General features: G+C 55.9%; 1 protein-coding gene across 1 annotated transcript in view; it reads left to right on the top strand.

Moving 5' to 3' along the window:
* Positions 1–2,402: 2,402 nt before the first annotated feature.
* GLE1 (GLE1 RNA export mediator) overlaps positions 2,403–14,336 on the top strand; it is a 336,359-nt gene continuing 324,425 nt past the window's right edge. The window contains exon 1 of the mRNA XM_085614075.1: positions 2,403–2,636. Within this exon, the coding sequence (XP_085470201.1) occupies positions 2,541–2,636 (96 nt within the window). The 5' untranslated portion in view covers positions 2,403–2,540. The remainder of the gene's footprint in view (positions 2,637–14,336) is intronic.

The raw sequence follows: 14,336 nt of genomic DNA, 5'->3' as shown, positions 1-14,336 counted from the left end.
TAAAAGCCCTTGACTGAGAGCACGATGTCCTGATGTTATACATTAGGGACAGCCATGAGTTTCAGTTAGGATCCTTGTTTAGAGGAACAAGTGACTGGTTGTGTAGTTTTTGCTACAGTGTAATTTGCTTGGTGATGCAAAGAGGGTACATCACATGCATTGTGGGTGGTCGCGTAGTGCTAGGATGAGATGTGAGTATGATGTGTTATGGTGATGTGTGTAGGGTAGAGTAGGGGACGTGGTACGATGGGAGATATTGGCTTGTGTAGTTGTATTCAATGCCATGTAGTTTGGTTCAGTGCCAATATGGTTTCGTATAGTATAACGTGATTGATAGTTTCATTGTTGATCTCTCTCTTCTTATATCCTTTGTACACAAAACTGGGGATAGTTCACACCAGGAACACACACCACTCATAGCTACGATAATGCAAACGCACGCAAGCACAAACACACGCAGACAAATACGTATATGTGCATAAAAAGTTTACTCCATTGCGATGGCGAAGGGGAATACCTCTGCTATTCCGAGGGACCTCCGCTGACCACATTTAGAATTGTACTCAAGCCCCATCGACAACTCCTAAATTGGTGGTTCATTGTCAATGCGGGAAAAGTTTGACAGACGGTACCGTCAACCATGGTGGACAGTCCTCAAACATTTTTAATGTTCTGCTTTTCAAAGACAAACTATCAATGTTCAAATTTTCTTTTGAAACATCAAAAAAAACGAATGAACATACCCTGTGAGTTTTCTCCCATGGTATAGGGGTCACTTTGGCTTATTTCCCATCCCACACCTTCAGGTTTTTCCTGGTTGTGACAAACTGGAAATAAAATCAGTACACCATCCATCCTAAATAGGGCGGGGAGTGAAATGTTCTTCCACCCTCGCTCCTACTCCCTCGGGTTCATCAGAGAAAGTGTTCCGTTAACAGCACCAACCGGGCCTCTATGGACAGAATACGACTGTAAATGAGGCGGACGGACTGAAGGTCTGGTGGGTAGGGTACTCCATCACATTTGCAACAGAGTGCCCTGCTCACCCAACTCTAAATTGGTGCTAAGTGATCTCAGTACATCCACCTGTCTCATAGACAGCAAACTTGAGTCTAGAGGAATGCTGTTGACCCATCTCCTTTACTTAGCTGTCCCTAAAATCACTACCCACAACACACATACCTGTGAACGTCACAGAGCAGAGCCAAATGATAGAACACTTCACAATCACTGAGAACGTTGTACATGTATGAGTTTGGCCCTCCTCTAGCACTGCTTGCAACACACCAATGGACCAACAGTATCGACATTCTTTAATACGGCTGGCTACAAGGTTAACACAACGTAAATAGCTTTCCTCAAAGCCAAGGCAAGCGCTCCTCTTCACTCGACTCCAAATAAGCAGAAAGAGGCCAATTATTTGACAGGTGCAGAACAGTTTAAAAACGAAATGGCATGCGTAACAATTAATGCCATTACTGATTGGGCCATGAATCGGGTTACTGTCATGTATGGGCTTTGGAAGTGTGCTGCTGCAGGACTGGACATTTGGAAGGAAGAGATGTGTTACGGGTAGAAAACACTTAGAGGGCCTCTTCCCATTGGCTGTGTGTGCTTGGCTTGGGGGTCATTTTGCAAGCAGAACAGTTAGAGGATTGGGCACTTTTTTGATATGTTTGTAATGTTTTCTTCACACTTGTGCTTTAAAATGCTATATTTGGATCCCGTTTTTGCAAAAATTAAAAGTAAATATGTGGTGTAAAACCCACCATTTGAATACATTTTTTGCAAAATTTCCTTGCGGGGGGAATCCCCCCGCCGCACCCTCCTTTTTCAGTGCGGGTTCGCTCGCGCATTGTACAAGGGTATACATTTTTCGCCTCACCAGTTTCAAAATCCACCAGCCGCCCCTGATATATATATGTTTGTGTGTGTGTGGAGAGAGAGACAGACAGACAGATATTGTGACTGTCTTACTATTGGTTACCGATTGCTATGGAAACTCTCCCTGACTGTTACTATTGGTTAATAGTTGCTATGGACACCCTCCCTGGTGTTAAACGAAAGTGTCGTGTTATATGTGTGCTTTTTTTAAAATTAACCTTGAATAAGCGAGAAGTAGCGATTAATAAAAAAAGTTTCAAAAGAAAAAAAAAACCTTGAACTTGCTGTACAATAAAGGGTGAAGAAAGAAATGCATCAATCTCGCCTCCGCTCCAGGCATAAAACTGAGTTGTGTGTGACTGACGTCCTTCCTCTATTTTTGATCCTTTCGTTTGAATCCACTTGAGCGGGATGTTTGTCCTTCCTCCTTTCTAGGTAGCGTCGGAGGCTTGTCCGTCGTCTATTGTAGTCCTGCCCTTCTGCCTGCTGAGGCGGACTCTTGTCCGTCGTCTATTGTAGTCCTTCCCTTCTGTCTGAACTTGTTTCGTTGAACGCTTGTCCTTCCTCACTGTCCATGTCCTTAAGCCCGGTGTGTAGCTTCTCTCGCTGTCGGTGAGTCCTTCCTCTCTGTCGGCAGCGCCGTTACCGGCTCGGCCATGGCGGTGGAACTTCGCTGGGAGACGCTGGAGGCGCTGAAAGCCTCCCCCAAGGGCCGGCTGCGGTATGACCGGGACTGGCTCCGGCGGGGCGAGGTGAGTGGGCCGGTGAGGCGGTGCCCTGGGGGGCTGTGTCTGGTGGGGAACCCAGGATTATGATGAACCAGGAAGGGGTCCCAGACTGGAGGACCAGGAGTCGGTGTAGGAAGGGGAGCCAGGACTGGAGGACCAGGAGTCAGCGTAGGAAGGGAAGGGGTCCCAGACTGGAGGACCAGGAGTCAGCGTAGGAAGGGAAGGGGTCCCAGACTGGAGGACCAGGAGTCAGCGTAGGAAGGGGAGGGGAGCCAGAACTGGAGGACCAGGAGTCAGCGTAGGAAGGAAAGGGGAGCCAGATTGGAGGACCAGGAGTCAGCTTAGGAAGGGGGGGCGCCAGAACTGGAGGACCAGGGTCAGTGTAGGAAGGGAAGGGGTCTCAGACTGGAGAACCAGGAGTCAGCGTAGGAAGGGGAGGGGTCCCAGACTGGAGGACCAGGAGTCAGCGTAGGAAGGGGAGGGGTCCCAGACTGGAGGACCAGGAGTCAGCATAGGAAGGGAAGGGGTCTCAGACTGGAGGACCAGGAGTCAGCGTATGAAGGGAAGAGGTGCCAGTAGAGGGGACCAGGAGTCAGCTTAGGAAGGGGGGGCGCGAGAACTGGAGGACCAGGAGTCAGCGTAGGAAGGGAAGGGGTCTCAGACTGGAGGACCAGGAGTCAGCATAGGAAGGGAAGGGGTCTCAGACTGGAGGACCAGGAGCCAGCGTAGGAAGGGACGGCAGTAGAGGGGACCAGGAGTCAGCGTAAGAGGGAAGGGGCGGCAGTAGAGGGGACCAGGAGTCAGCGTAGGAAGGGAGGGGGCGGCAGTAGAGGGGACCAGGAGTCAGCGTAGGAAGGGATGGGAGCCAGTAGAGGGGACCAGGAGTCAGCGTAAGAAGGGAAGGGGTCCCAGAACTAGAGGACCAGGAGTCAGCGTAGGAAGGGAAGGGGTCCCAGAACTGGAGGACCAGGAGTCAGCGTAGGAAGGGAAGGGGTCCCAGACTGGAGGACCAGGAGTCAGCATAGGAAGGGAAGGGGTCTCAGACTGGAGGACCAGGAGTCAGCGTATGAAGGGAAGAGGTGCCAGTAGAGGGGACCAGGAGTCAGCTTAGGAAGGGGGGGCGCCAGAACTGGAGGACCAGGAGTCAGCGTAGGAAGGGAAGGGGTCTCAGACTGGAGGACCAGGAGTCAGCATAGGAAGGGAAGGGGTCTCAGACTGGAGGACCAGGAGCCAGCGTAGGAAGGGACGGCAGTAGAGGGGACCAGGAGTCAGCGTAAGAGGGAAGGGGCGGCAGTAGAGGGGACCAGGAGTCAGCGTAGGAAGGGAGGGGGCGGCAGTAGAGGGGACCAGGAGTCAGCGTAGGAAGGGGATGGGAGCCAGTAGAGGGGACCAGGAGTCAGCGTAAGAAGGGAAGGGGTCCCAGAACTAGAGGACCAGGAGTCAGCGTAGGAAGGGAAGGGGTCCCAGAACTGGAGGACCAGGAGTCAGCGTAGGAAGGGGAGGGGAGCCAGAACTGGAGGACCAGGAGTCAGCGTAGGAAGGAAAGGGGAGCCAGATTGGAGGACCAGGAGTCAGCTTAGGAAGGGGGGGGCGCCAGAACTGGAGGACCAGGGTCAGTGTAGGAAGGGAAGGGGTGCCAGTAGAGGGGACCAGGAGTCAGCGTAGGAAGGGAAGGGGGGCCAGTAGAGGGGACCATGAGTCAGCATAGGAAGGGAAGGGGCGACAGTAGAGGGGACCAGGAGTCAGCGTAGGAAGGGAATGGGAGCCAGTAGAGGGGACCAGGAGTCAGCGTAGGAAGGGAAGGGGTCCCAGATTGGAGGACCAGGAGTCAGCATAGGAAGGGAAGGGGTCCCAGACTGGAGGACCAGGAGTCAGCATAGGAAGGGAAGGGGTCCCAGACTGGAGGACCAGGAGTCAGCATAGGAAGGGAAGGGGTCCCAGACTGGAGAACCAGGAGTCAGCATAGGAAGGGGAGGGGTCCCAGACTGGAGGACTAGGAGTCAGCGTAGGAAGGGAAGGGGTCCCAGACTGGAGGACCAGGAGTCAGCATAGGAAGGGAAGGGGTCTCAGACTGGAGGACCAGGAGTCAGCGTATGAAGGGAAGGGGTGCCAGTAGAGGGGACCAGGAGTCAGCTTAGGAAGGGGGGGGCGCCAGAACTGGAGGACCAGGAGTCAGCGTAGGAAGGGAAAGGGTCTCAGACTGGAGGACCAGGAGTCAGCATAGGAAGGGAAGGGGTCTCAGACTGGAGGACCAGGAGCCAGCGTAGGAAGGGACGGCAGTAGAGGGGACCAGGAGTCAGCGTAAGAGGGAAGGGGCGGCAGTAGAGGGGACCAGGAGTCAGCGTAGGAAGGGAAGGGGCGGCAGTAGAGGGGACCAGGAGTCAGCGTAGGAAGGGGATGGGAGCCAGTAGAGGGGACCAGGAGTCAGCGTAAGAAGGGAAGGGGTCCCAGAACTAGAGGACCAGGAGTCAGCGTAGGAAGGGAAGGGGTCCCAGAACTGGAGGACCAGGAGTCAGCGTAGGAAGGGGAGGGGAGCCAGAACTGGAGGACCAGGAGTCAGCATAGGAAGGAAAGGGGAGCCAGATTGGAGGACCAGGAGTCAGCTTAGGAAGGGGGGGCGGCAGAACTGGAGGACCAGGGTCAGTGTAGGAAGGGAAGGGGTGCCAGTAGAGGGGACCAGGAGTCAGCGTAAGAAGGGAAGGGGTGCCAGTAGAGGGGACCAGGAGTCAGCATAGGAAGGGAAGGGGCGACAGTAGAAGGGACCAGGAGTCAGCGTAGGAAGGGAATGGGAGCCAGTAGAGGGGACCAGGAGTCAGCGTAGGAAGGGAAGGGGTCCCAGACTGGAGGACCAGGAGTCAGCAAGGAAGGGGAGGGGTCCCAGACTGGAGGACCAGGAGGCAGCGTAGGAAGAGGAGGGGAGCCAGAACTGGACGGCTAGGAGTCAGCGTAGGAAGGGAATGGGAGCCAGACTGGAGGACCAGGAGTCAGCAAGGACGGGGAGGGGTCCCAGACTGGAGGACCAGGAGTCAGCAAGGACGGGGAGGGGTCCCAGACTGGAGGACCAGGAGGCAGCGTAGGAAGGGGAGGGGAGACAGAACTGGAGGGCCAGGAGTCAGAGTAGGAAGGGAAGGGGTCCCAGACTGGAGGACCAGGAGTCAGCTTAGGAAGGGAAGGGGTCCCAGACTGGAGGACCAGGAGTCAGCGTAGGAAGGGAAGGGGTGCCAAACTGGAGGACCAGGAGTCAGTGTAGGAAGGGAAGGGGTCCCAGACTGGAAGACCAGGAGTCGGCGTAGGAAGGGAAGGGATCCCAGACTGGAGGACCAGGAGTCAGCGTAGGAATGGAAGGGGAGCCAGACTGGAGGACCAGGAGTCAGTGTAGGAAGGGGTCCCAGACTGGAGGACCAGGAGTCTGCGTAGGAAGGGACGGCAGTAGAGGGGACCAGGAGTCAGCGTAGGAAGGGACGGGGTCCCAGAACTGGAGGACCAGGAGTCAGTGTAGGAAGGGAAGGGGTCCCAGAACTGGAGGACCAGGAGTCAGCGTAGGAAGGGGAGGGGAGCCAGAACTGGAGGACCAGGTGTCAGCGTAGGAAGGAAAGGGGAGCCAGATTGGAGGACCAGGAGTCAGCTTAGGAAGGGGGGCGCCAGAACTGGAGGACCAGGGTCAGCGTAGGAAGGGAAGGGGTGCCAGTAGAGGGGACCAGGAGTCAGCGTAGGAAGGGAAGGGGCCAGTAGAGGGGACCAGGAGTCAGCTTAGGAAGGGGGGGCTAGAACTGGGGGACCCGGAGTCAACGTAGGAAGGGAAGGGGAGCCAGACTGGAGGACCAGGTGTCAGCGTAGGAAGGAAAGGGGAGCCAGATTGGAGGACCAGGAGTCAGCTTAGAAAGGGGGGGCGCCAGAACTGGAGGACCAGGGTCAGCGTAGGAAGGGAAGTGGCGGCAGTAGAGGGGACCAGGAGTCAGCGTAGGAAGGGAAGTGGCGGCAGTAGAGGGGACCAGGAGTCAGCGTAGGAAGGGGATGGGAGCCAGTAGAGGGGACCAGGAGTCAGCGTAGGAAGGGGAGGGGAGCCAGAACTGGAGGGCCAGGAGTCAGCATAGGAAGGGAAGGGGTCCCAGACTGGAGGACCAGGAGTCAGCGTAGGAAGGGAAGGGGTGCCAGTAGAGGGGACCAGGAGTCAGCTTAGGAAGGGGGGGGCGCTAGAACTGGAGGACCCGGAGTCAGCGTAGGAAGGGAAGGGGAGCCAGACTGGAGGACCAGGTGTCAGCGTAGGAAGGAAAGGGGAGCCAGATTGGAGGACCAGGAGTCAGCTTAGAAAGGGGGGGGGGGGCCAGAACTGGAGGACCAGGGTCAGCGTAGGAAGGGAAGGGGTGCCAGTAGAGGGTACCAGGAGTCAGCGTAGGAAGGGAAGGGGCAGCAGTAGAGGGGACCAGGAGTCAGCGTAGGAAGGGGATGGGAGCCAGTAGAGGGGACCAGGAGTCAGCGTAGGGAGGGGAGCCAGAACTGGAGGGCCAGGAGTCAGCATAGGAAGGGAAGGGGTCCCAGACTGGAGGACCAGGAGTCAGCGTAGGAAGGGAAGGGGTGCCAGTAGAGGGGACCAGGAGTCAGCGTAAGAAGGGACGGGGTCCCAGAACTGGAGGACCAGGAGTCAGCGTAGGAAGGGGAGGGGAGCCAGAACTGGAGGACCAGGTGTCAGCGTAGGAAGGAAAGGGGAGCCAGACTGGAGGACCAGGAGTCAGTGTAGGAAGGGAAGGGGTCCCAGAACTGGAGGACCAGGAGTCAGCGTAGGAAGGGGAGGGGAGCCAGAACTGGAGGACCAGGTGTCAGCGTAGGAAGGAAAGGGGAGCCAGATTGGAGGACCAGGAGTCAGCTTAGGAAGGGGGGCGCCAGAACTGGAGGACCAGGGTCAGCGTAGGAAGGGAAGGGGTGCCAGTAGAGGGGACCAGGAGTCAGCGTAGGAAGGGAAGGGGCCAGTAGAGGGGACCAGGAGTCAGCTTAGGAAGGGGGGGGGCTAGAACTGGGGGACCCGGAGTCAACGTAGGAAGGGAAGGGGAGCCAGACTGGAGGACCAGGTGTCAGCGTAGGAAGGAAAGGGGAGCCAGATTGGAGGACCAGGAGTCAGCTTAGAAAGGGGGGGCGCCAGAACTGGAGGACCAGGGTCAGCGTAGGAAGGGAAGTGGCGGCAGTAGAGGGGACCAGGAGTCAGCGTAGGAAGGGAAGTGGCGGCAGTAGAGGGGACCAGGAGTCAGCGTAGGAAGGGGATGGGAGCCAGTAGAGGGGACCAGGAGTCAGCGTAGGAAGGGGAGGGGAGCCAGAACTGGAGGGCCAGGAGTCAGCATAGGAAGGGAAGGGGTCCCAGACTGGAGGACCAGGAGTCAGCGTAGGAAGGGAAGGGGTGCCAGTAGAGGGGACCAGGAGTCAGCTTAGGAAGGGGGGGGCGCTAGAACTGGAGGACCCGGAGTCAGCGTAGGAAGGGAAGGGGAGCCAGACTGGAGGACCAGGTGTCAGCGTAGGAAGGAAAGGGGAGCCAGATTGGAGGACCAGGAGTCAGCTTAGAAAGGGGGGGGGCCAGAACTGGAGGACCAGGGTCAGCGTAGCAAGGGAAGGGGTGCCAGTAGAGGGTACCAGGAGTCAGCGTAGGAAGGGAAGGGGCAGCAGTAGAGGGGACCAGGAGTCAGCGTAGGAAGGGGATGGGAGCCAGTAGAGGGGACCAGGAGTCAGCGTAGGAAGGGGAGGGGAGCCAGAACTGGAGGGCCAGGAGTCAGCATAGGAAGGGAAGGGGTCCCAGACTGGAGGACCAGGAGTCAGCGTAGGAAGGGAAGGGGTGCCAGTAGAGGGGACCAGGAGTCAGCTTAGGAAGGGGGAAGCGCCAGAACTGGAGGACCAGGAGTCAGCCTAGGATGGGAAGGGGTCCCAGACTGGAGAACCAGGAGTCAGCGTAGGAAGGGAAGGGGTCCCAGACTAGAGGACCAGGAGTCAGCTAAGAGGGAAGGGGAGCCAGTAGAGGGGACCAGGAGTCAGCGTAGGGGGGGAGCCAGTAAAGGGGACCAGGAGTCAGCGTGGGAAGGGAAGGGGCACCAGACTGGAGGACCAGGAGTCAGCGTAGGAAGGGGAGGGATACCAGTAGAGGGGACCAGTACTGGAGGACCAGGAGTCAGTGTAGGAAGGGAAGAGGTCCCAGACTGGAGGACCAGGAGTCAGCGTAGAAATGGAAGTGGTCCCAGACTGGAGGACCAGGAGTCAGCGTAGCAATAGGAGCCAGTAGAGGGGACCAGGAGTCAGCGTAGGAAGGGGAGGGGTGCCAGTAGTGGAGGACCGGGAGTCAGCGTAGGAATGGGAGCCAGTAGAGGGGACCAGGAGTCAACGTAGGAAGGGGTGCCAGTAGATCGGACCAGGAGTCGGCGTAGGAAGGGGTGCCAGTAGAGGGGACCAGGAGTTGGCGTAGGAAGGGGTGCCAGTAGAGGGGACCAGGAGTCAGCGTAGTAAGGGGAGCCAGTAGAGGGGACCAGGAGTCAGCGTAGTAAGGGGAGCCAGTAGAGGGGACCAGGAGTCAGCGTATGAAGGGGAGCCAGAGTGTAGGACCAGGAGTCAGTGTATGAAGGAAAGGAGAGCCTGTAGAGGTGAACCAGGAGTCAACGTAGGAAGGGGTGCCTGTACTAGCGGACCCGGAGTCAGCGTAGGAAGGGGTGCCAGAGTGTAGGACCAGGAGTCCGTGTAGGAAGTGGTGTCTGTAGTGGAGGACCAGGAGTCAGCTTAGGAATGGGCGCCAGTAGTGGAGGACCAGGAGTCAGGGAAGGGGAGCCAGTAGAGGGGACCAGGAGTCAGCGTAGGAAGGGAATGGGCGCCAGTACTGGAGGACCAGGAGTCAGCGTAGGAATGGCCGCCAGTAGTGGAGGACCAGGAGTCAGGGAAGGGGAGCCAGTAGAGGGGACCAGGAGTCAACGTAGGAAGGGAAGGGGCGGCAGTAGAGGGGACCAGGAGTCAGCGTAGGAAGAGAAGGGGTGCCAGTACTGGAGGACCAGGAATCAGCGTAGGAAGGGGAGTGGAGCCAGTAGAGGGGACCAGGAGTCAGCGTAGGAAGGGAAGGGGAGCCAGTAGAGGGGACCAGGAGTCAGCGTAGGAAGGGAAGGGACACCAGTACTGGAGGACCCGGAGTCTGCGTAGGAAGGGCTGCCAGTGGTGGTGGACCAGGAGTCAACGTAGGAATGGGCGCCAGTAGTGGAGGAGCAGGAGTCGGGGAAGGGGAGCCAGTAGAGGGGACCAGGAGTCAGCGTAGGAAGGGAAGGGGTCCCAGACTGGAGGACCAGGAGTCAGCGTAGCAATATGAGCCAGTAGAGGGGACCAGGAGTCAGCGTAGGAAGGGAGGGGTGCCAGTAGTGGAGGACCGGGAGTCAGCGTAGGAATGGGAGCCAGTAGAGGGGACCAGGAGTCAGCGTAGGAATGGGAGCCAGTAGAGGGGACCAGGAGTCGGCGTAGGAAGGGGTGCCAGTAGAGGGGACCAGGAGTCGGCGTAGGAAGGGGTGCCAGTAGAGGGGACCAGGAGTCGGCGTAGGAAGGGGTGCCAGTAGAGGGGACCAGGAGTCAGCGTAGTAAGGGGAGCCAGTAGAGGGGACCAGGAGTCAGCGTATGAAGGGGAGCCAGAGTGTAGGACCAGGAGTCAGTGTATGAAGGAAAGGGGAGCCAGTAGAGGTGGACCAGGAGTCAACGTAGGAAGGGGTGCCTGTAGTAGCGGACCTGGAGTCAGCGTAGGAAGGGGTGCCAGAGTGTAGGACCAGGAGTCCGTGTAGGAAGTGGTGTCTGGAGTGGAGGACCAGGAGTCAGCGTAGGAATGGACGCCAGTAGTGGAGGACCAGGAGTCAGGGAAGGGGAGCCAGTAGAGGGGACCAGGAGTCAGCGTAGGAAGGGAAGGGGCGGCAGTAGAGGGGACCAGGAGTCAGCGTAGGAAGAGAAGGGGTGCCAGTACTGGAGGACCAGGAATCAGCATAGGAAGGGGAGTGGAGCCAGTAGAGGGGACCAGGAGTCAGCGTAGGAAGGGAAGGGGAGCCAGTAGAGGGGACCAGGAGTCAGCGTAGGAAGGGAAGGGACACCAGTACTGGAGGACCCGGAGTCTGCGTAGGAAGGGCTGCCAGTGGTGGAGGACCAGGAGTCAACGTAGGAATGGGCGCCAGTAGTGGAGGAGCAGGAGTCAGGGAAGGGGAGCCAGTAGAGGGGACCAGGAGTCAGCGTAGGAAGAGGCACCAGTAGTGGAGGACCAGGAGTCACCATAGAAAGGGAAGGGGTCCCAGACTGGAGGACCAGGAGTCAGCGTAGCAATAGGAGCCAGTAGAGGGGACCAGGAGTCAGCGTAGGAAGGGGAGGGGTGCCAGTAGTGGAGGACCGGGAGTCAGCGTAGGAATGGGAGCCAGTAGAGGGGACCAGGAGTCAGCGTAGGAAGAGGCACCAGTAGTGGAGGACCAGGAGTCAGCGTAGAAAGGGAAGGGGTCCCAGACTGGAGGACCAGGAGTCAGCGTAGCAATAGGAGCCAGTAGTGGAGGAACAGGAGTCAGCGTATGAAGGGGCACCAGTACTGGAGGACCCGGAGTCCGCGTAGGAAGGGCTGCCAATGGTGAAGCCCAGGAGTCAATGTAGGAAGGGGCGCCAGCAGAGGAGACCAGGAGTCCGTGTAGGAAGCGGTGCCAGTAGTGGAAGACTAGGAGTCAGCGTAGGAAGGGGAGACAGTAGAGGCGGAACAGGAGTCAGTGTAGGAAGGGGTGCCAGTACTGGAGGGCCAGGAGTCGACGTAGGAAGGGGAGCCTGTACTGGAGGACCAGGAGTCAGCGTAGGAAGGGGAGGGGAGCCAGTAGAGGGGACCAGGAGTCAGCATAGGAAGGGGAGGGGTGCCAGTAGTGGAGGAGCGGGAGTCAGCGTAGGAATGGGAGCCAGTAGAGGGGACCAGTAGTCACCGTAGGAAGGGGTGCCAGTAGAGGGGACCAGGAGTCAGCGTAGGAAGGGGTGCCAGAGTGTAGGACCAGGAGTCAGCGTAGGAAGGGGCACCAGTAGAGGGGACCAGGAGTCAGCGTAGGAAGGGGAGCCAGAGTGTAGGACCAGGAGTCAGTGTAGGAAGGGAAGGGGAGCCTGTAGAGGTGGACCAGAAGTCAACTTAGGTAGGGGTGTCTGTAGTAGCAGACCAGGAGTCCGCGTAGGAAGGGTTGCCAGAGTGTAGGACCAGGAGCCAGCGTAGAAATGGGTGCCTGTAGTGCCGGACCTGGAGTCAGCGTAGGAAGGGGTGCCTGTAGTGGAGGACTAGGAGTACCTGGATTCAGCGTAGGAAGGGGTGGCAGTTGTGTAGGACCAGGAGCAGAATTTATTTTTATAATTGTGTCGGGTGCCTTGTTTCTTTCTTTGATTGTTTGACAAAGGAAACCGAAGGGTCCTAAATGGGTTGGTAAATGTATTACACAGTGAGGTTGCTCAACCACACCATATAATACACCACATTTCCTCACACAGTTTTACTCTTCTTCTACAGGTTCCCTCATGAGAAAAGGAATGGGGAGAACTTAGGATAATACTGGAGTTGCCTTGTTTTCAGAATGTTATGGAGTAATGCTGTAGCTTGTCAATAGATGGCCTAATTTAGCCAAAAATACTTCAGTATTCGCTTGACAAATATTGGCACATCATAATCTTTGTCAAAGAGCATCTGGGACGTTGGCGGTTAAGTTCAATCAGCAACTCTTTATGGTGCTTCTGTGTAAAATTGGATTATTATTTGGGGTGGGTGACTGCCCACCGCAAGGAAAAATCACAACCCGTTCCAGGGTGAATCTTCAAATTAACTAAATTAATTTGAGCTCCACTCCCAGGCAGCTTTGTACAGAGCAGACCGGCTTAATTTAGGAGAATGTGTAAAGATTTTATGCAGTACCAAAACAGTAACAAAGTCAAATTGCCAAGCAATAATAATCCCAAAAGGAATTAGAGGGCAGGAAGATGAAGCTAAGAAGGTTTCACATGATAATGCATATCCATACGGGCTCCAAAACGAAGGCAAAGTTCAGCTGGGAAAGGGGGCAACTGTCTCATGCCCCGTTGTAATTTAAAGATCGCCGATTTGCATCCATTTACTGTCACTTGCGCTAAGGGATCTGTGCGTAAGAGACGTATCCATGCTAGAAACGTCGGCCTGAACCCTTTTCTCTCCAGGACTGCTCCATTCTAGCGTCTAGTGACACCACCACGGCATCTTCTTGCACACATTTCGCCCTTCCTAACACCCCATGTAGGGGTTCCTACCAGGCACGAAACCCGACTGATCAGGGTACCTATTACTTGGGTCAATCAAGTTGCTAACAACTTGGCCAAGATCTTGACCTCATCATTTAACAGGGAAATCGGCCTGTAAGACGTATAACATTCTTGTGTATTTTCTGCTTTATGTATAACCACAATATTATCAAATCTTTGGTCTTCTGGAAGCCTCCCAACCTCCAAACTCTTGAAACATCTTGGCAAGGTAAGGAGCAATCCTGGAGGCTGTCAGTTTATACAATTTGATCAGGAGGCTGTTTGGGGCCATTGCTTTCCCGTAATTTAGTGACCAAATGGCCTGGGTCACTTCACTCTCCGTGAGTTTCGCTTCTAGTTTATCCCAGTCAGTCACGGTTAGCGGTGGCATTTTGGGAGGGGTTAATAAATCCTGCGCTTCCTCCCTGGTGACATTATTTGGACAGGGTGTATATTGGCGTATAAAACGCTGCAAAGGCATCAGCAATACCTTACCTGTCTCTTACTGCCACTCCTCTCTCCCTGACAACCTTGAATATCCATTTCGATGCTGCTTCCCGTCTGTCTAACCATGCCAGGAGTTTGCCCGCTCTATCTCCCACCTCGTATAATCAATGTAAGGTCACTTGGTATCTTTCTCTGGCTGTGTCCTCCGCAACATCTCTATGTTCTTTCCATTTGATGTGCAGTTCATGTTGCACCTCCGTAAGGTCTGTCGGGATAATTTCGGCCACCAGACTCTGGATCTCTTTCTCCTCTAGCTGTTCCTTCTTCTTCGTTGTGACCCGCAATCAGCTAGACACCCTGACCTCTTATCACTATCTTAAAGGCCTCCCACAGAACTCGAGTCAAGTGTACCCTCATTCTTTTTGAAGTACTGGTCCGTGGCCTTCTGCAATTTGCCTCGGATATGAGGCATCATCAAGTACCAGGGATTGAGAGGTACCACGTGTTCCCCAGTTCGATTCGTCTACCATACATTTTTCAGATTAGGGAGTGGTCTGGGATCCCCCTTGAGAGATGGTGCACTTCACTAAACCTTGAAAGCTGCACTCCTAAAGTAAGTATAGAGTCTATGCGCAACACACTGTCATGTGCACCAGAATGGAAAGTATATTGACGGGCCAGTGGATTGCGCAAACTCATATCCACCAGGCCCATAGCTGAGAAAAAAATCTGCCAGCACCTTGCCCAAGGGGTCCCATTGTTGCGCCGGCCAACGGTCTTATCTCTCCGCTGAGAGCAACATTAGTCGCCTCCTATGAGCAGCTCCCCCTGTGATAGTCGTACATTAAGCAAGCCCAGATCTGATAATGCCGCAGTGTGGAGCCTTGGGGGGGGGGGGGGGGGGGGGGTGGGGTTATGTAGAGAGAGGTGTTGAATAAGCGGCCTTCACAGTGCCCAGAGAGTGCCACAAAATGTAATGCGGATCATGTGTGATATGCTGTGTAGTGAATGGAAAAG

This window comes from Triturus cristatus, chromosome 1_2, assembly GCF_964204655.1.
Source record: "Triturus cristatus chromosome 1_2, aTriCri1.1, whole genome shotgun sequence".
NCBI lineage: Eukaryota > Metazoa > Chordata > Amphibia > Caudata > Salamandridae > Triturus > Triturus cristatus.
Note: the sequence above shows the minus strand (reverse complement) of the source record. Positions and strands in the feature narration are given on the sequence as shown.